This window comes from Crinia signifera, chromosome 1 (genome assembly GCF_055691185.1).
Source record: "Crinia signifera chromosome 1, ASM5569118v1, whole genome shotgun sequence".
Lineage (NCBI taxonomy): Eukaryota > Metazoa > Chordata > Amphibia > Anura > Myobatrachidae > Crinia > Crinia signifera.
The window spans coordinates 443,957,482-443,984,457 of NC_139217.1; the positions used below are offsets into that span (position 1 = coordinate 443,957,482).

Below are 26,976 nucleotides of genomic sequence, written 5' to 3' on the forward strand. Positions count from 1 at the left end.
GGCTATTCTCTACAAAAAATGACCAGACTTTTGTGTTCGTCAATGGGGGTGCTTTACTCTGACTGGCAGTGCCGCTTCAAGTTTCACCTCCAACCCGCCGGGATACGGTGCCATATGAAAACTGCTGCTTTATAAATAAATCCTGAGGTGTGCACTGTATTGATAAGTACTCTCCACATCACTACTTCTATACAGTATAGCATCTTCCGTTCCAAACTTTTACCAATGTATCTGTCAGTGTCATGAGTAGCTCTTAAAAGGCAATGAGCTTGTATTTCTAGTCATCCTTTCTATTTTACATAGTACATCGCACAATTATATCTATTCAATAGTTCCATTAAAGGTTACTTGGCTGACAAACTCCTCACATAACTTCCCCTATTTACATTTCTAAAGAACATTAAGTCGTCCACAAAACATCTCAAGAGAAATGATTGCATATATTAAGCACAAGACGTTACCTCTCCATTCTCTTTCTGTAGTCTAGACTTAATGGACAAGCAGCTGGTAATGTCATTGGATTTCCTCAGCTCTGAAAGACAACAATGGTTATACAGTAAATGCAAGGATATTCCAAAGGACAAATGTGGGTTTGGGTCAAATCAAATCCAGCAGGACCGATGTAGACTTGGATGGAACTACGCAATGCGGGCAAGTAAAATTTGTGCATGTTTACAATTTACACCGATATTTTGGGTTGAGTGTACCTTTACAGGTGTCTCTTGTTAGAAGTATCTTTAAGATATGACTTATGCGAAATACAACATGACTAGTACAAGAGACGCCCACATACAAACCAAGACTGTATGTGGGCTTTATCTTTAAGATCTGACTTATGCGAAATACAACATGACTAGTACAAGAGACGCCCACATACAAACCAAGACTGTATGTGGGCTTTATCTTTAAGATCTGACTTATGCGAAATACAACATGACTAGTACAAGAGACGCCCACATACAAACCAAGACTGTATGTGGGCTTTATCTTTAAGATCTGACTTATGCGAAATACAACATGACTAGTACAAGAGACGCCCACATACAAACCAAGACTGTATGTGGGCTTTATCTTTAAGATCTGACTTATGCGAAATACAACATGACTAGTACAAGAGACGCCCACATACAAACCAAGACTTTGCTATGCTTGTATGAATATTTATATGATATTCCAAGGGTGGAGAAAGTGCTTTTATGGGAACGCATACTTTTCAACCGTTTTGACTTTGGCCGAATGGTAACGATATAAGAGTATTGTCCCATTAGCAATGGTCAGCACCTCTTTTGTGATAGGCTTGGGAAATGAACAGCTTTTTATGTGGTCATACACAATATTACATAGTCATGACCACAGTATGTAGTAACCAATTCCCCTTGTCCTGATTTACCAGAAGTTGGGAAATATGGTAATGTACTGGTTAGTAGGTGGCCACCAATCCACATTCTGGTGGTCAGGAACTGCTGGAAATCAGGTAAATGTGCGATGCTTCTGTTTGTGTACTATCTATGTGCATTTAGAAAGAAATGAGAAAAAATGGCCCATGTATTGGAGATAGTTCACTATACCCCAATGGTCGGACTGGAAATTCTGGAAAAAGCCAGAAAGGCCCAAGGCACAGTCTGGCCGTTTAGATGCTTGGCTAAGCATCTCTGCCACCCAGCACTCTGCCATGCCGGCAGCTGAGATGGGGATTTGCTGCTAGGCCACATCCCTCTAAATGGCGGCAAGTCCCCATGAGGGGTGGGGGGGAAGTATAGCCTTAGTCCATCTCTGACAATGCCTGATTAACCAATAAGCTGATTAGGCTGCGGCCTAGGGTGCCAAGACTGGGGGAGGGGGAACACCCTTCAGGTGACAGACGAGGAATAAAATGAAGGCCTAATTTATTCCATGCTTTTTAGCTATCACCTGTCCTGATGTACAGTGTTGAGTAAAGTTCTTAAGGTGACTGCCAGGTGGTTGTGGTTAAGTATTTCACTAATGGAACCATTACTTTATGTACACTGTGCCACAGCGCCAGTTGGTCCACCTAAAGCCAATTGCGGAATGCACTAAAGCAAAAATGCGGTAAAAACCCCTCAATTTTCAAATGCAGTGGTAGCTCCTACCTTATGGTAGGAGGCGGGCTGCCACTGGCTGCGATGCCAGCTCCCCCTTGCCACCGCTGCTCCTCCTGGTCCCCGCTGCATTGTTCCCAGTGCTTGTACAATGATGACAGGCACCGGGACTGGCGCATGCCCAGTACCAACACCTCCCAATGGGACTGCCTTGGGTGACTGGCAGGTCAGACTTCCAATATGAAGTCAGTGCCAGTCACAGTGAAGCCAGTGCAGTCTGACAGACTGCATTTGGCTTCACTACAGTGGCGGATTTTACCTGGGGGTGCTGCAGCCCTGCAGCCCATACGTACAAACCGCCAGTGTTCAAATGCACTAAAGCCCCCATGCCCGGGCTCTGCCGTGGAGGGAATTGACAGCAAAAGCCTGGGGCACTTGGAACTTTTAATCAGGCCCTGTTCTCTAATATTCCCTCACTTGCATGATTTGCACAAATACAAATGTGATAGAACTTTCACAAATGACCTTTACTATCTGCTGAAAGCAATCGAGCCAATCCCTGTAATAGGGACTCTGCTGGCAGCGGAGAGGAGGATGGAGGCTGTTCTGTGCGCTCTGTGACAGCATGCAGAAAGTAATAAATTGCAGGATTACTTCAACCCAGTGAAGATGAAAAGAGAAAAAGCTCTAACATGACTTATGCGCTTTTCCCCCATTATGATTAATTACAGAAAACTCTGGTTTCATGCTGCTTTAAGGGAAGACCGATAGCAAGACCTTCATCTGTAATGAGAACCTTACATGAAATAATATGCACTTGCTAAGAACCACCTGAAGGAACAGTAACTGGCCAGATGCCACTTCCATAATTAAAGTGGACCTATCATCCTCCTATTCTCTGACTCCCTTCCAGCGTTCAACCCCTTGGACTCCCTTCCAGCATCCAATCCCTCTGACTCCCTTCCAGCATCCAGTCCCTCTGACTCCTTTACAGGATCCAGTCCCTCTGACTCCCTCCCAGCCTCCAGTCCCTCTGACTCCCTTCCAGCATCCAGTCCCTCTGACTCCTTTACAGGATCCAGTCCCTCTGACTCCCTCCCAGCCTCCAGTCCCTCTGACTCCCTCCCAGCATCCAGTTCCTCTGACTCCCTCCCAGTATCCAGTCCCTCTGACTCCCTCCCAGCATCCAGTCCCTCTGACTCCCTCCCAGCATCCAGTCCCTCTGACTCCCGCCCAGCATCCAGTCCCTATGACTCTCTTCCATCATCCAGTCCCTCTGGGTCCCTTCGACCATCTCGTTCCTCTGACTCCCAGCATCCAGTGCCTTTGACTCACTTTCAGCATCCAGTCCCGCTGACTGCCTTTCAGCATCCAGCATCCAGTCCCTCTGACTGCCTTCCAGCATCCAGTCCCTCTGACTCCCTTCCAGCATCCAGTCCTTTTGTATCCCTTCCAGCATCCAGTCCCTCTGACTTCCTTCCAGCATCCAGTGCCTGTGACTAACTTTCAGCATCCCATCCCTCTGACTACCTCCCAGCATCCAGTCCCTCTAAATCCCCTTTCAGCATTCGGTTCCTCTGACTCCCTTCCAGCATCTCATTCCTCTGACTCCCTTTCAGCATCCAGTCCCTCTGACTCCCTTCCAGCATTCAGTCCCTCTGACTCCCTTACAGCATCTTGTTACTCTGACTCCCAGCATCCAGTCCCTCTGACTCCCTTCCAGCATCCAGTCCCTATGACTCCCTTCCAGCATCCAGTCCCTCTGGGTCCCTTCCACCATCTCGTTCCTCTGACTCCCAGCATCCAGTCCCTTTGATTCACTTCCATCATCCAGTCCCCCTGACTCCCTTCCAGCATCCAGTCCCTCTGACTCCCTTCCAGCATCTAGTCCCTCTGACTCCCTTCCAGCATCCAGTCCCTCTGACTCCCTTCCAGCATCCAGTCCCTCTGACTCCCTTCCAGCATCCAGTCCCTCTGACTCCCTTCCAGCATCCAGTCCCTCTGACTCCCTTCCAGCATCCAGTCTCTAAGTCCCTTCCAGCATCCAGTCCCTATGACTCACTTCCAGCATCCAGTCCATCTGACTCCCTTCCAGCATCCAGTCCCTCTGACTTCCTTCCAGCATCCAGTACCTCTGACGACCCTTCCAGCATCCGGTCCCTATGACTCCCTTCCAGCATCCGGTCCCTCTGACTGCCTTCCAGCATCCTGTCCCTCTGACTCCCTTCCAGCATCCAGTCCCTCTGACTCCCTGACAGCATCCAGTCCCTCTGACTCCCTGACAGCATCCAGTTCTCTGACTCCCTTCCATCATCAAGTCCCTCCGAGTCCCTTCCACTATCTTGTTTCTCTAATTACCAGCATCCAGTCCCTATGACTCTCTTCCAGCATCCAGTCCCTCTGGGTCCCTTCCACCATCTCGTTCCTCTGACTCCCAGCATCCAGTCCCTTTGATTCACTTCCATCATCCAGTCCCCCTGACTCCCTTCCAGCATCCAGTCCCTCTGACTCCCTTCCAGCATCTAGTCCCTCTGACTCCCTTCCAGCATCCAGTCCCTCTGACTCCCTTCCAGCATCCAGTCCCTCTGACTCCCTTCCAGCATCCAGTCCCTCTGACTCCCTTCCAGCATCCAGTCCCTCTGACTCCCTTCCAGCATCCAGTCTCTAAATCCCTTCCAGCATCCAGTCCCTATGACTCACTTCCAGCATCCAGTCCATCTGACTCCATTCCAGCATCCAGTCCCTCTGACTTCCTTCCAGCATCCAGTACCTCTGACGACCCTTCCAGCATCCGGTCCCTATGACTCCCTTCCAGCATCCGGTCCCTCTGACTCCCTTCCAGCATCCGGTCCCTCTGACTGCCTTCCAGCATCCTGTCCCTCTGACTCCCTTCCAGCATCCAGTCCCTCTGACTCCCTGACAGCATCCAGTCCCTCTGACTCCCTGACAGCATCCAGTTCTCTGACTCCCTTCCATCATCAAGTCCCTCCGAGTCCCTTCCATTATCTTGTTTCTCTAATTACCAGCATCCAGTCCCTATGACTCTCTTCCATCATCCAGTCCCTCTGGGTCCCTTCGACCATCTCGTTCCTCTGACTCCCAGCATCCAGTGCCTTTGACTCACTTTCAGCATCCAGTCCTGCTGACTGCCTTTTAGCATCCAGCATCCAGTCCCTCTGACTGCCTTCCAGCATCCAGTCCCTCTGACTCCCTTCCAGCATCCAGTCCTTCTGTCTCCCTTCCAGCATCCAGTCCCTCTGACTTCCTTCCAGCATCCAGTGCCTGTGACTAACTTTCAGCATCCCATCCCTCTGACTCCCTCCCAGCATCCAGTCCCTCTAAATCCCCTTTCAGCATTCGGTATCTCTGAGTCCCTTCCAGCATCTCATTCCTCTGACTCCCTTCCAGCATCCAGTCCCTCTGACTTCCTTCCAGCATCCAGTGCCTGTGACTAACTTTCAGCATCCCATCCCTCTGACTCCCTCCCAGCATCCAGTCCCTCTAAATCCCCTTTCAGCATTCGGTATCTCTGAGTCCCTTCCAGCATCTCATTCCTCTGACTCCCTTCCAGCATCCAGTCCCTCTGACTCCCTTCCAGCATTCAGTCCCTCTGACTCCCTTACAGCATCTTGTTACTCTGACTCCCAGCATCCAGTCCCTCTGACTCCCTTCCAGCATCCAGTCCCTATGACTCCCTTCCAGCATCCAGTCCCTCTGGGTCCCTTCCACCATCTCGTTCCTCTGACTCCCAGCATCCAGTCCCTTTGATTCACTTCCATCATCCAGTCCCCCTGACTCCCTTCCAGCATCCAGTCCCTCTGACTCCCTTCCAGCATCTAGTCCCTCTGACTCCCTTCCAGCATCCAGTCCCTCTGACTCCCTTCCAGCATCCAGTCCCTCTGACTCCCTTCCAGCATCCAGTCCCTCTGACTCCCTTCCAGCATCCAGTCCCTCTGACTCCCTTCCAGCATCCAGTCCCTCTGACTCCCTTCCAGCATCCAGTCTCTCTAAGTCCCTTCCAGCATCCAGTCCCTCTGACTCCCTTCCAGCATTCATTCCCTCTGACTCACTTCCAGCATCCAGTCCATCTGACTCCATTCCAGCATCTAGTCCCTCTGACTTCCTTCCAGCATCCAGTACCTCTGACTCCCTTCCAGCATCCGGTCCCTATGACTCCCTTCCAGTATCCGGTCCCTCTGACTCCCTCCCAGCATCCGGTCCCTCTGACTGCCTTCCAGCATCCTGTCCCTCTGACTCCCTTCCAGCATTCAGTCCCTCTGACTCCCTGACAGCATCCAGTCCCTCTGACTCACTGACAGCATCCAGTTCTCTGACTCCCTTCCATCATCCAGTCCCTCCGAGTCCCTTCCACTATCTTGTTTCTCTGATTACCAGCATCCAGTCCCTTTGACTCACTTCCAGAATCCAGTCCCTCAGAGTCCCTTCCAGCATCCAGTCCTTCTAACTCCCTTCCAGCATCCAGTCCCTCTGACTCCCTCCCAGCATCTAGTCCCTCTGACACCCTTACAGCATCCAGTCCCTCTGACTCCTTTACAGCATTCAGTCCTTCTGACTCCCTTCCAGCATCCAGTTGCTCTGACTCCCTTCCAACATTCAGTCCCTCTGACTCCCTTCCAGCCCCTCTGACTCCCTTCCAGCACCCAGTCTCTGACTCCCTTCCATCATCCAGTCCCTCTGACTTACATTATACAGCCCCTCTTAAATTTTTCCAGCATCAACTGTTTGCATCTTGAGAAACACATTTTCCTTATAACCACGTCTTATTTTACATATTCTACAATAAAAAATATATATTTTGAAAAGCTTCCATTTAGTATATCCCTTACTGTTTACGTAACTGACTTATGTTGTCCCTGTGGGCTTTTAATCTGTGTTTATTATTTCTCCTATACACATTTATGACACTTATGGATATGTATCTTTTGTATGACAATATAAAACCTAGTAATTATGGTTGAATGTGCACATTGTATAGCTGAATATATAACCATAAAAACAATGTTGATGGATTATAATCAATTGTAAGTGAATGTGTGTGTGTTTAAATCCACTTTCTGTATATTTTACGTGGCATCAAAATTAGTGGCGCATATGAAGGGCTATAAAATTTTAGCTGCGATCAGCCCTCATGAATTCACTAAGGTCACACTGTGCTTCTCTCCCACTTTATAGCATGTTCCAATGATGAATATGTAAAAGATGCTTCTGGGAAAGCTTAGTGACCTGTATTACTGTTTAATGTACTGGCAGGTACAGGATATCAGGGGCAATTTTGCACACAATTGGTTATATTAATAAAAATATATACTCAAATATTACTTTTTTTATCTCTTATATATTTAGCCAGATCTGTCACTCATCTCCTGTGTGTATAACGTTCCCGCCCAGCGTTCTACACAAACCCGCCCCCCCAGGGAAAAGACCAGTGTGATACACACCACCAGCCCCTTGAAATCACCTCCCCCTGTCCAGCCAGGGCTACAGTACACGGCCACCATCCACCATTACTCCACAGCCACCAGGTGACACCCCCCTCCCACGATTCGCGCCCCCCCTCTCCCGCGATTCACGGCACCCCCCGTGCGCGATTCGCAGACCCCGCGATTCACGGCACCCCCCACACCCCCCTTCCGCAATTCGCAGACCCCTGCGACCCCCCCTCCCGGCATTCGCGGTCCCCCCGCGCCCCGCCCGCGATTCACGGCACCCCCCCTCCCACGATTCGCAGACCTCCGAGACCCACACACCCCCCACGATTCACGGCACCCCCCCTCCCGCGATTCATAGACCCCCACAACCCCCCCTCCCGCAATTCACGGACCCCCGCGACCCCCACTTCCTGCGATTCATGCACCCCCCTCCAGCGATAAGCGACCCCCCCCTCGATTCACGGACCCCCACAACCCCCCCTCCCGCAATTCACGGACCCCCGCGACCCGCCCACCCCTGAAATTCACGGTACCCCCCCACGCCCTCCCGCGATTAGCGGACCCCCGCCCCCCCTCCAGCAATTCACGTCCCCCTCCCATGATTCGCGGACCCCCGCGAGCCCCCCTTTCACGGCACCACCCCCTCCTGCAATTCGCGGCCCCACGCGACTGCCCCTCCCGCGATTTGCGCCCCCCGCGCCCCGCCCCCTCCCACGATTCATGCCAATCTCCGCCCCCCCCCCCCCGCAATTATATATATATACACACCCCCTTCCAAATCATATGCTCTCTATTTAACACATTTCATCTATAACTCAAGTTGCAATACAGGCATCTTTCATACAATTCTAACTATATTTCTCACAATACAAACGTTCACAAATTACGACGGTGTGAAGAGCGCCCGTATGGCGTGATGAATCACCTAGTTTTCTTTATATGTTAACACTATCAATCATATTAACTGTTTTAAATCATATTTATGATTGTATGCAGGTAGTGATTTCAGATATTAAAGTATACCCTGGCTCCGTGTTACATATCGTTTTGTTGAAATTAGTCTAAATAATTAATCGATAAGTGACCAGAGATAACTGCTAGGATAAAGCGAGTCAGTCTACCTATTATATATTAATGCGAAAGTATATCCTGGGCATCTTTGTGAATAAGCTGCACAAGCAGACTCTGCTGATTCAAAGGATATGCAACATGCATGTATTTTGCTTGTGACCGGGACTGCATATGAAATGGCACGGAACATTTCACATGCAGATGCATCCGTGGTCACCGATGGAATATAGGCATACCATATATTATTTTAATCAGCAGAAGCTGCTTGTGCATTATTCACAAGGTTTTGGGAATAAGCAGCCTTTTAATGAAAAAAAGGTACTTATGTAATATCTGGGCTTCCGTTTTTCTTATGAGACCGTGTCCCCTCGCGGGGCTCGCTGCGCTCGCCACGCTTCGGGCACAGTGGCTCGCTGCGCTCGCCACACTATATAAAATCAACTCCATGTGTAGTTGGATAGTAGGGGTATGAAAAAATGGGGTGCATTTAACATGGGAGCCCAGATAATACATAAGTACCGAAAAAAAAATAGCACAAAACGACACTTGGTAAAACCAATTCGCTTGTGATTTGAGTTGCAGCCTAGAACTCTGATAGACTGGGAGCAGGTTTTTGCTGCGTTTGCAACTGCGACTAAGATGCAAAACAATAGAGAAATATGGCAAACGATTCCTGTCGGAACATTTCAGTTGCACCGGGCATTTTGCACCATATAGTGTAAAGATGCTCACTGTATGGGGGTACAGCTGTAATGCAGCCCTAATAGAGGACATCTAAAGGGATTCTATTGAATAACTTCACTCAAGCTTCTAAAAATGAAAAGAGGTGATGTTTCCCATGGCAACCAGATTCTGTCTATCATTTCTCTATTGCATCCTGGAAAATGATAGTCAGAATGGCTGCTATGGGTAAAATCACCTCTCTTCTGGGCCGATTCAGACCAAATTCGGCCCCATATGCACATGTGTTTACCTGTTAGCTAGGCTGTGAGTAGGGTGGCCAATCCCGGGATCGGGATCGGCGGGATCCCGGGATTTGGCCCCTAAAACGCCGAGATTTCAATCCCGGGATTGGAGTTTCCAATCCCGGGATTTCGGGATTAGACTGCGCATGCGCAGTCTAATGCCGGCCAGCGTCTGAGCGTGTGCTCAGGCGCTGCCCGGCTTCTCCCTTCCCCGGCAGTGCATCCCTGCGCAGCATGACGAGTACAGAGGTCACGCTGCGCAGGCCAAGCAGCTGCACAGAGCCAGTGTGGCTCTGTGCAGCATGCGTTCACCCCCACCCACCAACCCGGCTGGCTCCCCAGAAGCCCGCTCCCCCACCCCTCGGCTCGCTGCCCACCCCGCTAGCCGCTACCCGCCCATCCACCCACCCTCCAGGCCGGCTCCCTGCCCATCCACCCGCCGGCTCCCAGCCCATCCACCCGCCGGATCCCCTGACGCCCGCCAACACACCCGGCTGCCCGGCTCCACAGACACCCCGCCGGCTGCCCACCCACACACCCGGCCGCACCGCACCCCACCCCACATGTAAGTAAATATGTGGGGCGGCCGGGGTGAGTTTTTTAAATTAGGGAAGCCGATCCCGGGAATCCCGGGATTGGGCATTTTTCAATCCCGAAATCCGGGATTGAAAAAATGCTTCGGGATTGGCTTCCCTAGCTGTGAGTATACAGATCTGAATGACGCCATTTATTTTTAGAAGCTCTAGTAAATGTACCCCTACCTTACGAGTACAACCCTCTCACTATTTACAGAACCTATCTCCTCTCAGCGATCATTCCCAGTGCCTTGTTATAGTTGCATAGTTTATGTCACATTTCCAGAAGCTGAAGACTCTGAGAATTTGGACTTTGCATTTCACAATACGAAACCTCCGCAGGATCAGCCAATCAGCACAGTGCAGCTCTGCGGAATCCAGGGATGTGCTAAGCAGGCACCTGCGATGTGAAAGGACGCGGATAGAGGAAGCACATAATATAAACTGTCACCTGGCACATCATCTTGTCAGCCTGTTCTCTAAATTATTCAGACAAGATAAGATTTCTGCCTAGAATTTAAATGTTCCATTATGACTGCTGCCAGAGCAGCGCAAATGTTCATATCGCTGATTACGAGCCAACACTACTAAACATGCAGAAGACAAACGACTTGAACATCACGTTAAGAAATAGTTAAACATTTTATCGATAGTTCTGAATATTGGTAGGAATTAATGAGCAGTTTGGACTATGAAGATTCCGGCTTTTGAAGGAGAAAGCAGAAAAATGCCACCTTCCTATATCAGGGGAGTCAGGTACTAATTACCCAGGCTTGTATGAGAGGACCAGCAGGTGCCCAAGCCAGCTGTTTAAAGGGACAAATGCTCCAATTGCATAAAGGATTTTTTAAAACGTATTTTTCTGTCCCAGAATGGGCCACGGACCCTTAGTCTGCCATGTTTCCCATAAATCGGAAATATTTTAAGAGTCACACTCTATGTTGACTGTGTATATTTCAGTGTGTACTCATGACAGCTGTCACCAGGGCAGCCGAGAGGAATACCGGGCCCCGGTTAAATTTTGGGGAGTGGTCTAAGTGCGGGAGGTGTGGCCACCTCCCGCACTTAGACCACGCCCCCAAAATGTTTAGAGGAGGGTGAAAGAAAACTCTAAAAACTATAAACTCAGTAGCAGCAGCAGCAGCACACACCTACAGCATGTGCTGTGCGGACAGTAGGCTCAGCATGAGCTCACACGCTGTCAGTGAGATGCTCATACTGAGCCTGCTATCAGCACATGCTGTAGAAGTGTTGCTACCTGGGAGGGACCGAGGGGGAAGGGAGGTGTCGGGCCAGGGCCCCTGCAGGGCCCCTCCAGCAAGCCTGGGCCCGCGTAATTAGTACCCGCTCCCCCCCCCCCTCGGCTGCCCTGGCTGTCACTTAAGGGGCCTACACACGGGGAGACACTGCTGAGCGATTTGAGCAATGTAGATCATTCAGCAAGATCGCTCAGCACACAGCGGTACACAGTGATGTGTCAGCGCTGAGTGCTGAGCAATCGGTAAGGGCCAGTGTTCTTCGGTGAGAACACTGGCCCTGGCCGGTGATCTCACTAGATTTATCCTGCGTGCAGGATATTAATTGCCGGGTGATAGCAACATGTGGGGCCGCGTATCGCCCCTACACTCTGAGCAATGTAGGGGCCTATTCTAAGTGACCTAGACAGATCGCTTAGAAAATGCCATGAATTCGCCCTGTGTGAAGGCCCAATCAGGAAGCAGGTGTGGGAAATTCCACAACCGGGAGCAATCTGAGATGACATCAGATAGCAGTGCAACAGAAGGCAACTACAAGCACATTTAATCATTAACTAGATTAGGAATTTTAGAGAATTACTCTTTATGCCAAATGTTTTATGGGCCAAATGCCATCTGGTTGCCCAGCTGAATGGATCATCCTCCTGGCACTGTGATCGACTGACATGCTTAGATGGGGTATGCTGCAAGCAGCGGCCTTTTAACAGAAGAGGGGATTTGTGCGCAATCTCCAGGTGCGCCTCCTCCTCTCCATGCTTCAGTAGGCTCTGCCATTTTTCCAGAGTCTGCTGCGTAAGAGCAGGTCTCCAGAAACATGGCCCCTGCCATGTTCTGGAGACTAATTTTACTACTGCACATGTACAGGCGCCATTTTGAATGTGATTTTTGATGCAGCTATAGCGCCCGATGCGGGACTCTAGAGAAGAAAGTAAACGTTATAGAAACTATGGCTGCAAAGCCACACCCTCTTGCTTCCATAATGAGTGACAACTCCCCCATGATGTGTAGTCACGCCCCTAGATAGATAGATAGATCATAGTTGCCTAACCTACTGCATTGTGCAGGAGACTCCCTGAAATAACAGCAATCTCCCTATCTCCCTCATTAGTCTAGCAATCTCCCTCATTTCACCTAGCCCATATTACACTGTTACATTTTTTGGGAAAAAAGAAATGAGAGTTAGATACATTTACATTGAATCATCAGCACCATTTCCCAGCACTTTACCAAGTACAGTAGCTCTTACTAACTGCTTTGGGGCTCATCTACATTTGCATTTAAGTCATTGTAAAAGATTCCTCTCAGATGTAGCAGTGCACACCCACGCTTCTAGGTGCCACGTTCACAATCTCTTTTCACAATCTCTCCATATATGGAACTAACCACACCCTTTGGGTGGAGAATGACACGCCCCCTCAATGGGGCGCTGTGCAAAATTCTATTTCCAACTATAATCTCCCTGAAACTAGTTTAAAAAAGTAGACAAGTATGAGATAGATAGATAGATAGATAGATAGAGCGATAGACAGACAGACAGATAGACAGATAGACTTGTTACCTGTTATCCTGTGGAAAATGACCGGGATGGGCTCTGTAGTAACTAACACATCTTCATCATTTTCTGAGCTTGATACATAAGTGTTATCTGCAAACAAAGACAAATCCATTATTACAGAACATTGGTAGATAAATAAGAACACATTAATGAAGGTATCACGCATATAATTACTCTATACATGGCCTGATTAATGAGCGTGTCTCCCAGCTGTGTGTGCACAGTGTTACATAGTACTACATTGATCTGCCTCTGTACATAATAAGATCTCTTTTTGATGGGAAAACTGCAGGTGTTTGTGGATATCAGTAATTAATATAGAGATGAATGTGTCATTTGGTGCCTTTTCCCTTCTGACCTTAAATTGGATTTTTTTTTTTGTAGACTTCATTGTCTTTTGGGACTTGGGGGGGGGGAGATGTATGTATAGAATATTCTAGATAAATACTAGACAGCAGAGCAATGCACAGCTTCTCTGCCGGCCTTCTTTGGAATGTTTGATACATTTCTTTTCATTTTGTAGGGCCTGGGAAGGATGGATGTCTCACTGCACCAATTAAACAGAGCGCTGTGTGATGTCATGTATCTTGTGATTGGAAATGCCATCAGTATCCGCCATACAGAACACTGTGCATCCTCTATATCCCACCTCCAGTTATCTGCCTCTGTGCACTTGACCCTCCCCATATAGGCAGTCTAAGTGGGGATGCAGGTTGGCTTTGTCAGTAGCAAAATGTATTGCTTGGCAAGTGCTGAAAAGATGTCCGTTATGTGCCCCTACCTGGGCATTTGCCAGCCTGTGTCCATAAAGAATACCCTGGACGCTTACATGCCAATAAATGAACTCTAACAGGACCTTGGATACTTTTTGTTAAAAATAATTAATTGTGTTTCTTATGTAGCCTGGATGGGGCACTTATCTTTTCAGTTTGGACTATTAGGTCGCCAGGCAATCCGTTGTCACACGCAAACGGTAGATAAGGTCTAGGTTGACATTGACAAAATGTCGACACACGCAAAATGTTGACCTGGAAAATGGTGTCTATTATTTATTTATTACCAGTTATTTATATAGTGCACACATAGGACCTTATTCTGGTTGATTGGCAAGGCTGCGCATACGCAGCCTTGCGAGTCCACCAGACGCCACCCTGCAAATGCCGGGACGGCCGCCTCCCATTCGCACTCCCTGCTCGATTTACATAAACATCCAAACATTAAAAATAAAATCCCGAAAAACATGTCAACCCTTTCCTGTGCCGACGATTAACACGTCGACATTTGCGTGTGTCGACCTTTTTCCCAGTGCCGACTTAGACCATGTCAACCTTTTTAATGTGTCAACCTATTCACTGTTGAAAGAATAACTGTCAACCCATCAACCGAGAATACCAATCTTTCAGGTTTCTGTAGAAATTTTTATAGAGATTTTCTTTCCCGGGAATCCGCTATTGATTGTGCTGCTCTGTGGTTTACGGATGCACATATGTATTAATACTATTATACACGCAATGAACTTTTCATTTATAGCGTATCTTGCCCTGTCCTGTCTTTATTAGTATACATAAGGGCCAATAACAGGAGCCTGTGATGACACAATCCTACCCCTTTTCCACCGCAGGCTGGACCATGTATAAGTGGCGGGTCTTCCCTCTGCCAGTGCAAGAAGATGACATCATCTCCAAGCGCCAGTGAGCCGGCTCTCCATTAGGATTAACCCTGTTTACATTGCACCTTTACCCAGGTCCCTGGAAGTTGCCTGTGTCAGATTCCCAGGTAACTCAACCCATTTCATTTGTCAGGGACCAGTGGCAGCTCCTAACTGCCTGTGGTATCGGGCTGCTGCTACCCATGCCTGCCGGGAGAGGACTCAGATGGACTGCGCAATGGATCTGGTTGGTACCGGTATTAGGGCAATTGCACCAAAGGCGGCCAGGCTGCATATGACACTGGCTTCAATGGACAGCATTGGCTGCAGCCCATAGAAGTTAGAATGGGCTTCACAAAAAGGCAGGGAGAGGCTTCTTACAGGAAGCCAGCTCTCTGCTAACCGCAGCTCGGTCTGGCAGTCCCAAAGGCAGGAAATCCCTCCTAATAGGACTACTTGTAGTGCTGTGACTGACAGGTAGGACATCAAATAGGAAATCATTGCCAGTTACAGTATTGACAGTGTAGTCAACCGACTGCACTTGGCTTCACTGACACTGAGCAGGATGGTGGATTTTACTCCTGGAACTCCTCCACTGCCAGAAACCCTTTCCCACTGAGCCACAATGCAGATAGACCCAGCATTTACAGTACCTAATTTATTGCAGCAGTTGAGCAAGGGTATAAGATACTCCTATGTAGTAGAAGCACAGGTTATGGATGGCAGATAAATACACACAACACATTTTTTTAGTATTTAATGAGAATCTTGAAGATTACTCATAGATAAAGTACAGAGCTCCAGCATTTGGCAGGGGAGAGAGAGTACTTCTAGTTAGAGATGATATACATGTAAAACGCAAGCTCTGCAGAGAGAGTTACATTGGCAAAACATTGTGTGCTGGGTTACTCACAGCTACTCATAAGGGGACCTGTAATCAGGCCTCTGATGTCACAGCTGTACTATACACACAGCCCACTGCATTATTTAATTAGCAGAAATCATGATCCTATACGAATGAGAGCTGAAACAGAAAATGAGAAGATACGGGGGAGGGGGAGAGATGGGAAGAAAGCGCTAGGGTAGCTGAACTGAGGAGAATGTTGTGAGAAGAAAAGAGAGTGCTGGAGAGATCTGCAAGGAGAAAAATAAGAGATGAGTGACACAAGCGTGATCTGAGAATAGAAAAGAAACAATGGGAGCTGGGGTAGAAGACAATAGTTTAACAAACAGAGTAAGAAAAGAGAATGTTCGGGAGAGAAATAAGACAAGTGAAGAGGATTCAGATTATGACTACATCATCTTAGTCTGCCTCTGTGGGTTTAAATAATCCCCCCAAAACTTCCATGGCTCCTGCTTTGGGGTCTGGCTTATCCCCCTAAGCTAAATATACTGAAAGGTGCATAAAGGGGCACCAAACCATCTGCTTCATTTCTGGGTTACTGCTCTGAGGGCCAAGCTTAAAAAATTGATAACATGGAGAGTGAACAACCAACCAGTCAGCTCCTAACTGTCACGTTACAGGCTGAGCCAATTGGCTGGTTGTTTATCACTCTCCACATTATCACTTTTTGAAGCCTGATACATCTGACACTGAAGCTCTAACTCGAGATCATGATGCCAGCTCTCTAACCAATTAAAGTGTAAAGCCCCCTTCACACTATGCCATAAAGGCAGACAACATGCACAGTATCAATGTAATTAATATTATCATGCATAACGTTCAGTGTGTACCACAAAAACAATGCGGTCATTATCTCAACTGTACATGCAGTCAAATGTTGCCCTATGTAAGTTTATGTGTACGAACAATAAAGATTTCATAATACAAAATGGTAACTATCTTTTCAAATGCTTCAGCAGCAAACAATTTGGGGTAAATTTACTGAGATGGGAGTCCTATTGCAACCAATCAGAGTCTACTTCTTATTGATTGAGATCTGCTATGGCAACATCCCATCCTCAGTAGAAAGCCCATCTTAGTAAATTTACCCCTTTGACTTTATCTTCAATGTTTGAAATCGTTCACTGTGTATGTTATATAAATCGTTTATTCTGTATCTCTGCGGAGTTCAAGGGAAATTGCTATCGATATCGTTAGCTGTCTTTATCGCAGAGGGTTTAAGACAGTTTAACACCCATGGCTTGTCTGTGGCATTTAATATACATTTCCTAATAAAATCAGAAGCAGAGGGCAGGGCCGAAACTAGGGTTTCCGGCGCCCGGGGCAAGGCAGTATTTTGGTGCCCCCCCTTCGGGGCGTGGCCTAATTTGGGGCGTGGCCTATAATCGCTGCTCTCCCGCTAGGCCACGTCCCCATTTTGCCGCTATGGGGGCATGACCCAGAGGCTCTGTGAGCCTCTAGCCATGCCCCCAGCCCCCTGGCTGCGGGAATAGACGCTGTGCGCATGCGCACAGCGTTTATTCCCCGCTGCTTAGTTAGCAGCTGACAGGGGGGACCGACCAAATGACGCCTTGTCCCTGGCGCCGGAGACCCCCCCTCCCCGCACAGTCCTCTCACCGTTGAAGCCGCAGCCGCATCTGTCCGTCTCCTACTAGCGCTGCGGCGGGAAGCGCTGATGACTTCAAAAAGACTTGCCGGACGCTGATTGGCTGAATTCAGCCAATCAGCGTCCGGCAAGTCTTTTGGAAGTCATCAGCGCTTCCTGCAGCAGTCCACATACCTGTCACCGGACCTCACAGCGCCCCTCACCTCCAGCGCCCGGTGCGCGTGACCCCCCAGCCCCCCCCTAGTTACGGCCCTGCAGAGGGGCACATGTATAAGTGTCTTTGCTATAAAAGTGTACTTTGTAGTCTTTAAACCCTTTAAAATCCGTTATGTGACATTTTCTATTCCCTGATCCTTTGCAGAGAATGCAGTGTTAGGGTCTGTACACACTGTAAATAATATGGGTGGTACCAGGGCTTAAAGTGGTCATGGAGAGCTGATGAAACTCATTTCCCTCTGCCAGCTAATTCCTCGCCCTCCCCTCCCCCCATTTGACAGGGCTAGTGGTAGGGTTTTTGTCACCTCCATACAAACTACAGATGGAGCCGCTCTCTTCCAGCGGGGGTCTGGCAGTCGGATTGTCAACCCCCAGCCTCCGCCAGCAGCCAGAAGGGGACGCGTGCAGGAGACGCTTTCGCATCCCCTTCCAACAGAGCTCCCTGCCGGTCCCCGCCACCTCCCTGCTGATCGCTCCCACCTCCCCGGGAGCGTCCAAGACACTTGCGCGACCGGCACGCCAGCAGAGCCAATGAAAACGTCTCCAACTGTACCATCCACCTTTCCATTACAGGTGGTGGAACTCATTGATATGTATTCTTAGTGGGGTGCCACATGTCTAGCATTAAAAATGTTACTAAATGCATGATTGTTTAGACCAGGGGTTCCCAAACACTTTTGACTCACGGTACCCCGAAGCATCAGAAATTTATTCACAGCACCCCCCTAGGCTAAAGATTTCTCATTGAGAAAGTCAGAAACAAATATTAAGTTAAATAAATTGTGTTTCTATGTCATCCTTAGGATCAGTTATTTGGTAATGGACAAAATTTACTTCTGTTTGTCCATATTTTGACTATCATAATGGACATAAATAACTTGAATTGGTCCTGGACCATCAACCCAGGGCACCCCTGCAAGTCCCCCAAGGCACCCCAGGGTACCACGGCCCACAGTTTGGGAACCACTGGTTTAGACCAATCGGTTAGAAGCATTCCTCTGGTGAGGTCTGCAGGAGATTGCTATATACACTATAATAGATGCTTCCGAACCCTGGAGGTAACTGTCACTCAACAAAGCAATTTGTGGCAATTTTCTCTACGCTTTATCTAGTTTAAGTGTTGTCCTGCAATTTTCTCATAATATGTCCAATTTTGAGACAATTTTTACCACTTTAAAGTTGTTACATTTTGTTGTTTTTTTCCAATAAGAACAGTTCTAAATTTTTTAATAGAAAATAAATATATTGCAGAATATAGATTAATATTCTCATTATCGTTGATGATCATGAACACTAGAGTAATGGCCCCCAGGCATCTTAGATGTATTAGGCTAATGCCCCGACATTTAGAAGGCTGGGTGAGGGGGATCAGGAATATTGAACATGTTTAAAAATACCGGTACTGAACGTTTTCAGATGGGATTAGGGAATCGAGCATATTTAACCCTTTGAGTGCCAAGACATTATGTCAAAAAAGGTGTGAAAATTGGCAAGCAGACATTTTTATTCATCATAATGACCTGTAATGTTTACCTCATAAAGGAGATATAGGGGGACATTTACTAACATGTGAATTCTACTTCAAATGTGATGTTGCTATGGGCGATGTGAATTCTATTTCACGTGTGATGTTGTTATGGGCAAACAATCAGATCCTGTCTACTATCTTCAAAAAGGTGCTAAATAAATTAGAAGTAGATTCTGATTGGTTGCCCATAGGAACATCACATGTGAAGTACAATTCACATCTTAGTAAATTTTCCGGTACTTATGTAGTATCTGGGCTGCCGATTTCAAAATCGGGTCGGATCGGGAGATCGCATCGCATCGCATGCGACCATGCGATTCGATGCGATGCGATGCGATGCGATGACCCGATTTTTCCATAGGAATCAATGTTAAAATGGACTGAGTCCATTTTAACATGGAATTCAATGGGAAAAAGGGGTCCTTTTCATACCCCTACTATCCAAGTGGGCATGGAGTTGGATATAAACCTGTGGCGAGCGTAGCGAGCCACCGAGCCCGAAGCGTGGCGAGCGAAGCGAGCCCCGCGAGGGGACGAATACCGTCCCCTCGCGGGGCTCGCTTCGCTCGCCACGCTTCGGGCTCGGTGGCTCGCTACGCTCGCCACAGGTTTATATCCAACTCCATGCCCACTTGGATAGTAGGGGTATGAAAAGGACCCCTTTTTCCATAGGAATCATTTTAACATTGATTCCTATGGAAAAATCGGGTCATCGCATCCGATATCGGATGCGATGCGATGCGATGCGATGCGATATCGCATCGCATCGCATCTGATTGTATGCCTTAACTTAAGGCATACAATCAAAAAATCGGCAGCCCAGTTACTACATAAGTACCAATTTTCCCCCATAATCTTTAGTATGCACAACATTTTGTATTTGACTTCATATAACAAATGTGAGCGACGCTGGCATTTTTAATGAACATTTTGGACATCCCTCAAGAGATGTTGACACTCAAAAGGGTTAGCATGATTCATTCTCATGAAATTGGGGGCATCGTGGCTGGTGATATATATATATATATATATATATATAGGTGTGTGGAAGCAGGCGGCACTCGTCAGTCTTGTTAGTGGAATAAAAAGCCTTTATTCGTCCGACGGCGTTTCGGGGATTAACCCGTTTTCAAGGACATACAAAGTGCACAATAAGACAAACTCTATTTAAAAGCAGACCATACCCCGCCCCCCGCCCTAATCACAAATCAGCTGCACTTACCAGGCGCGTTCGCAGTTAGCCGCTGCAGTCGATGTTCCGGAAGCGGGTCTCCTTCCCCATCCGCACCATGGTAACAGCCCACGCTAGCCTAGCATGGCGCTGATAACCCGGAAGTGGCGTCGGAGCAGTGATCACCTTTTCCAGTCATCTGACATGCTTGCGCTTCACCCTGCCGCGTCCCAGCGCCGCCAGCGTCATTGCTAGGCAACCAACGTAAACAAACAGTCCTACATTAGGAAACATGTTAAAAAACACTGTTAAAATCATTATAATGTAAGGAAACATTATCTTTAAAAACAGTCTAGATATCCACAAATCATTGTTGGTATTACAGCAAATAATGACATAATTGTAAATCGAAAATACATTATACTGCAAGAGTGGGCATATTGAGTATTAATTTTACTCTAGAGTATGTATATCCCCTATATATATGAAAAAATCAGCATAGAAATTGCTTAAGAGTGGCAACAGAAAAATAGTTACAACAGGGTAAGAGGGAGAACAAATCAATGTTATATACATCAGGGGTCCCTTATATTGACCCCCAAGAATATGGGAGTGAGTATGTATAAATACATTAATTGAACCAAGGGGGTAAAGAAACTGTATCCATTAATCTTTAATTTATTACAGGAAACACTGTAACCCTAAACTTTCGTTAAGGCCTTTTGGAGCCAGTGTCTGTAATTTGAAGATCCATCTACTTTCAATTTGCAACAATTTTTTGTTTCTATTGCCACCTCTCAATGAAAATGGCACTTGGTCTATTACCATGGATCTTATGCTTGCCACACTGTGTCCAAATCTGATACAATGGCGGGCCACTGGTTGATCGCTGTGGCCACTTAATAACCCCTGGTGTATGCCTGACCTATGTAGGGCCATACGTTCCTTAAAGGTACGCTGGGTTTTCCCCACATAGGTCAGGCCACAGGGACAGGTTAATAGATATACCACGAAAGAAGAATGACAAGATAAAGGAAAATTAATGGGGATACGTTTCCCCGAATGTGGGTGATTAAATGATGGCCCCACCGACATCGACCTGCAGGTTATGCACCCCAGGCAGCGGTAGCAGCCATTTTTTCTTCCCAAAAATTTGGGCCCCCGAGGTTTGTCCCAACCGGAGATATCTAATTTTACCACTTGATCTTTAATATTCATACCCCTAGTGTAACTAGGGAGTAGTTGGGTATTGGCCAAAAGAGGAAGGTCCTTATCCGTGGAGACGGCAGGCCAAAATTGTTTGGCACTCCTTGTGTTTTTTTTGCTCATTACGGAGTATTGATTAACCCACGGGATCTTATTACCAATGGCTTTAGGGTCCTTTTTGGTGTGTATCAAAAGGTCGGAACGTGGTATCTTCAGGACCTTATTTTTCAAAATCAATAGTTCATTACGGGCATAACCCCTATCAATGAACCTCTCCATCATTGCATCCAAAGCTGGTTCAATTAATGATTGATCCGAGGTTATCCTTCTCACTCGTAACAGTTGTGAATAAGGTAACCCCTTGCGAGTGGCTGCTGGGTGGAAACTCTCATTACGTAAAACAGTGTTACGATCTGTTTTCTTGATAAACAGAGAAGTATGAATTAATGAATCCCGCACTTCAATGTTTACATCCAGAAACTGTACCATATTAAGGTCAAGGGTATGTGTCAATTTTACCACACAATCAGATAAATTATGACTGAGTAGTAACTGAATCAACTGCTCCGGATCGTCACCCCACACAATCAATAAATCGTCGATAAATCTCCGAAAAAATAATACCTCAGGAATTAATACCTGCTGATGAAAAAACAAAGATTGCTCAATATGGTGCATGAATATATTTGCATATGCCGGGGCCACTGGGGACCCCATTGCACAGCCAGATGTCTGTAAAAAATATTTACTGTCAAAAATAAAATAATTATGGGTTAAGACAAAACTGAGCAGTTGTTGTACCAAATTTATGGGCGGTCCCTTGTAATTGTGCATAGATGACATAAATCTACCTACCGCCGCTACACCTGCATCATGAGGGATGCAGGTGTAGAGACTGGTAACATCCGCAGTACAAATACATCTAAACTTTGTAAGATTATCATTCGATTGTAAAACATCCAAATCTCTCAATAGAGAGGTGGTGTCTTTTAAATAACCCTGCATAGTCTGTACCAAAGGGTTAAGGATGCTGTCCAGGTATATAGCTATCGGGTGGCACAAGGAACCCCGGGCCGAGATTATCGGTCGGCCTGGTGGGCATTTGGGGTCCTTGTGCACCTTCGGCAGAGTATAGAATAACGGTACTACCGGAAATTCCACCCTCAATGCATTATACAGATCACTACTCACATAACCTTCTCTGTGAGCTTCTAACAGCAGGGAGTCCAACTCCTGTTTGAAAGTAGCTGTTGGGTCCTTGGGTAGAGTTCTGTAGGTGTTAATGTCCGATAATTGGTTATAACATTCAGATTTATAATCCTCAATGTCCTGGACAATGACTGCTCCCCCTTTGTCCGCACTCCGCACAATAATGTCCCTTCTTTTGGACAGATCTTTGAGGGCTTCACGTTGGATATTTGTTAAATTGTACCGTATGAATATTAAAGATCAAGTGGTAAAATTAGATATCTCCGGTTGGGACAAACCTCAGGGGCCCAAATTTTTGGGAAGAAAAAATGGCTGCTACCGCTGCCTGGGGTGCATAACCTGCAGGTCGATGTCGGTGGGGCCATCATTTAATCACCCACATTCGGGGAAACGTATCCCCATTAATTTTCCTTTATCTTGTCATTCTTCTTTCGTGGTATATCTATTAACCTGTCCCTGTGGCCTGACCTATGTGGGGAAAACCCAGCGTACCTTTAAGGAACGTATGGCCCTACATAGGTCAGGCATACACCAGGGGTTATTAAGTGGCCACAGCGATCAACCAGTGGCCCGCCATTGTATCAGATTTGGACACAGTGTGGCAAGCATAAGATCCATGGTAATAGACCAAGTGCCATTTTCATTGAGAGGTGGCAATAGAAACAAAAAATTGTTGCAAATTGAAAGTAGATGGATCTTCAAATTACAGACACTGGCTCCAAAAGGCCTTAACGAAAGTTTAGGGTTACAGTGTTTCCTGTAATAAATTAAAGATTAATGGATACAGTTTCTTTACCCCCTTGGTTCAATTAATGTATTTATACATACTCACTCCCATATTCTTGGGGGTCAATATAAGGGACCCCTGATGTATATAACATTGATTTGTTCTCCCTCTTACCCTGTTGTAACTATTTTTCTGTTGCCACTCTTAAGCAATTTCTATGCTGATTTTTTCATATATATAGGGGATATACATACTCTAGAGTAAAATTAATACTCAATATGCCCACTCTTGCAGTATAATGTATTTTCGATTTACAATTATGTCATTATTTGCTGTAATACCAACAATGATTTGTGGATATCTAGACTGTTTTTAAAGATAATGTTTCCTTACATTATAATGATTTTAACAGTGTTTTTTAACATGTTTCCTAATGTAGGACTGTTTGTTTACGTTGGTTGCCTAGCAATGACGCTGGCGGCGCTGGGACGCGGCAGGGTGAAGCGCAAGCATGTCAGATGACTGGAAAAGGTGATCACTGCTCCGACGCCACTTCCGGGTTATCAGCGCCATGCTAGGCTAGCGTGGGCTGTTACCATGGTGCGGATGGGGAAGGAGACCCGCTTCCGGAACATCGACTGCAGCGGCTAACTGCGAACGCGCCTGGTAAGTGCAGCTGATTTGTGATTAGGGCGGGGGGCGGGGTATGGTCTGCTTTTAAATAGAGTTTGTCTTATTGTGCACTTTGTATGTCCTTGAAAACGGGTTAATCCCCGAAACGCCGTCGGACGAATAAAGGCTTTTTATTCCACTAACAAGACTGACGAGTGCCGCCTGCTTCCACACACCTGTATAGGAATCCTAGCTGGTTCCAGAGGAAGGCACCCCAGCATAATACTTCAAGTTAATTGTGAGTGCCGGACCCCTCTATTCCTGCTTTATATATATATATATATATATATATATATATATATATATATATATATATGAACATTTCATTGTAATGTACTAAAGAAAAACACAACAACATGTTACTTTACCTGGATAATCCTCAGAGACATGTACAGAATAAGCAACACTGCAAAAGAAATTGAAAAAAATATATATATTTATTATCATCGTCATCGCTATCTCTTTATTGTTTATTTTCTTATTTCAAGATGTGTAAACTATTTAAATAATGACCTCAGGAAAAGAGTACATTCTGGAATGAAGAGAATAATTTGATGTATTGATCTGCCGGTTCTTCATAATACAATTATATTGATTGAGCGATGTGGCTGGACAACAGACAGTAATATATAATGCTTCAGTCCATGAACTGACACTGTAAATCCTGTCTTGGACGTACAGTACTTTCAGTTCTTAAATGTCATTTTCCTGCACTGAAATTAAAAGCAAACAGACTTGGAGAACTAGGCAACAACAAGCTGGGAGATACAGATTTGTCAACAGTCCATGAGTCTATGGGGGATATGTACTAAAGCATCTGAAAGTGAAAGGTGGTGATGCATACTTTCCTACCCTCCAGGAATGGCGGGGAGGGTCCCAAAAATCGAGTCTCCCTCACGGCCCTCCAGAAGGGTGGGCAAGCCTCCCATTTAGCGAGGCCCCCGCATCATCCCCAAAAAGGTTTAAAAATGTAATGAAAAAATACACATTTGCAAGGAAATAGTGACATCATTCAAACATGAGGCACAAAGTGACTCACACCTCATTAATGTCTTTAGTCGTGACGGCATTGCCAAAGAGAAACCTCTTCCATCTAAAAGGCTTGGTACAGTCTATTATTATTATTATTATTATTATTATAATTTTATTTATAAGGCGCCACAAGTGTTTTGCAGCGCCATACAAAGGAACAGTACAGGGAGAAAAAACTTGGCATAACATTGAATAAATAACAAAAATAGAGTACAAATAAAGAGCGCCACAGTTCAATACACATTACAGCTTAAATATAAGTAGTGAGGACTCAATCAACATACAACTAGAGGCTTGAGGCCAATGATGGAGATGAGTATGCGGACAAAGATGGTCACTGAGTGTTGGAGTATAGGAGAGCTGTGAGTGAAATGTGAAGAGAAGAGGGCTTTAACCACAGGAGAGAAGAGGGCCCTACTCGGAGGAGCTTACAATCTAGTAGGAAGAGGAGGCAGACAGATTACAAGAGGTGCAAGCGAGTAGGTGGTGGTTAGATAGGAGGATGTAAACAGGCAGGGGGTCGGAGAACCAGCTAGTTTATGCAGGGGAAGGGTACGCTTTGATGAATAGGTGAGTTTTCGGTGCCCGTTTGAAGCTTTGCAAGGTCGGGGAGAGTCTAATGGAGCGAAGGAGTGCGTTCCACTGAAGAGGTGCAGCACAGGCAAAGTCCTGTACTCTAGCGTGGGAAGCAGTGATCAGGGTGGAGGAGAGACGACAGTCGTCGGCCGATCATAGAGGGGGAGGGTGTATGAATGGTGATGAGGTTAGAGATATATGGAGCAATGGAATTAGAGATGGCCCTGTATGTGAGTGTGAGGTGTTTGAAGAGGATTCTGTATTCATATGCGATATGTTGTCTGTACAGCCAACGACTGACATATCGCATAGTGCATCTACCATGTGTACAGAAGATATATACAGTAAACCTATATATCATACAGATGTATCAGCACCTCTACCCATGTGAACAGCCAAACTGATGTCCAATCACAAGAAGCCATCTAATATGACAGAGTGTGGCCTATTCAAATGGGTCCTGCTGCCAGAAATATTAGCCAATGAATTGCTAAGCGTGTATTCACACGATTGTTAGATTGGTAGAAGAATCTACTGTACAGCCAATCCGAAGGCGAGACTGCTGTTTGATTAAACTTTTCATTGTACTTTTCACATTTTATGTATGTCAAAAATGAGAACAAAATTACCCATGATTCACACTAAACAGGCCCAAAATGTCCAAATGTAACAGCTAGAAAATAACCTTTTCTCCACCATTAACTTCCACTGACACATTATCAAATTATTACGTCCTCGAAACATAAAACCGCTTCCAATTATCAACCTCATAAAATCTGGAGTAAAATATGATCTTTTTATTGTCGCATCATAAAAAAAAGTTGTTTGTTGACAGAAGCACTTTTTACAGTCTGTGCCTTAAATAAAATTGGAGCCTAGATTTTAGTCCAGAGAAAATTAATGTTCACAAGTGGTGTCCTGTCAAAAGACCACTTATACCCCTTTGAGACAGAAAACCCCCCAAAACACAGGTATTTCCTGTATGCAAAAACCCAAGTAATACTCGGCGAAAAGCTCTGACCCCCTTTCACACAGCACAAAAAACCTGTGAATTTCCCGTGTCGACCCCTTTCACACAGAAGCCTGATTAATGGAGAGGTGAGGTGAAAGGGGGGAGTGAGAGGGAATGAAGTGATTGGGGCAAGATAGCATGATGGAGCCAGGTGATGGAGGGTGAGGCGAGGAGGTGACAGGTGGAGTGGTGAAGGGTTGGCAAGAGCGAGTGGGGGGGAGGAGGCTAGTCTCATTCTTAACTAGCCTCGTCCAGCCTTCTGTTCTCTGGCGCCAGGCTACCTTTCTGCCTTGCAGCGTACTGTCCGTCGCCACCTGCCGGCCGCTGCGGTCACTCCCCAACACCTGCTCCCCCCCCCCCCCCCCCCCCATCTCCTGCTTCTGGCCACATCTGCCCAGGGCCTCTCTGTGTATTAATCCCAAAAACCAGGGTCGCACCCTTTCAGACAGACTGCGACCTGTGTTTTAAGAATTAAGACCTGGAAAAAACCCTGGTAAATTCCAGGGTCGAAGCCCTGGCATTTTAGACCCGGGTTGA

At 46.6% G+C, this 26,976-nt stretch overlaps 1 protein-coding gene across 1 annotated transcript in view; it reads right to left on the reverse strand.

The window, feature by feature from the left end:
- The window catches only part of PARP8 (poly(ADP-ribose) polymerase family member 8), a 199,658-nt gene that overhangs the window by 91,327 nt on the left and 81,355 nt on the right, over positions 1–26,976 (reverse strand). The window contains exons 3-5 of the mRNA XM_083153875.1: positions 24,188–24,225; positions 12,936–13,022; positions 462–532 (exon numbers count right to left, since the gene is read on the reverse strand). Coding sequence (XP_083010001.1) covers positions 462–532; positions 12,936–13,022; positions 24,188–24,225 — 196 coding nt within the window. The remainder of the gene's footprint in view (positions 1–461; positions 533–12,935; positions 13,023–24,187; positions 24,226–26,976) is intronic.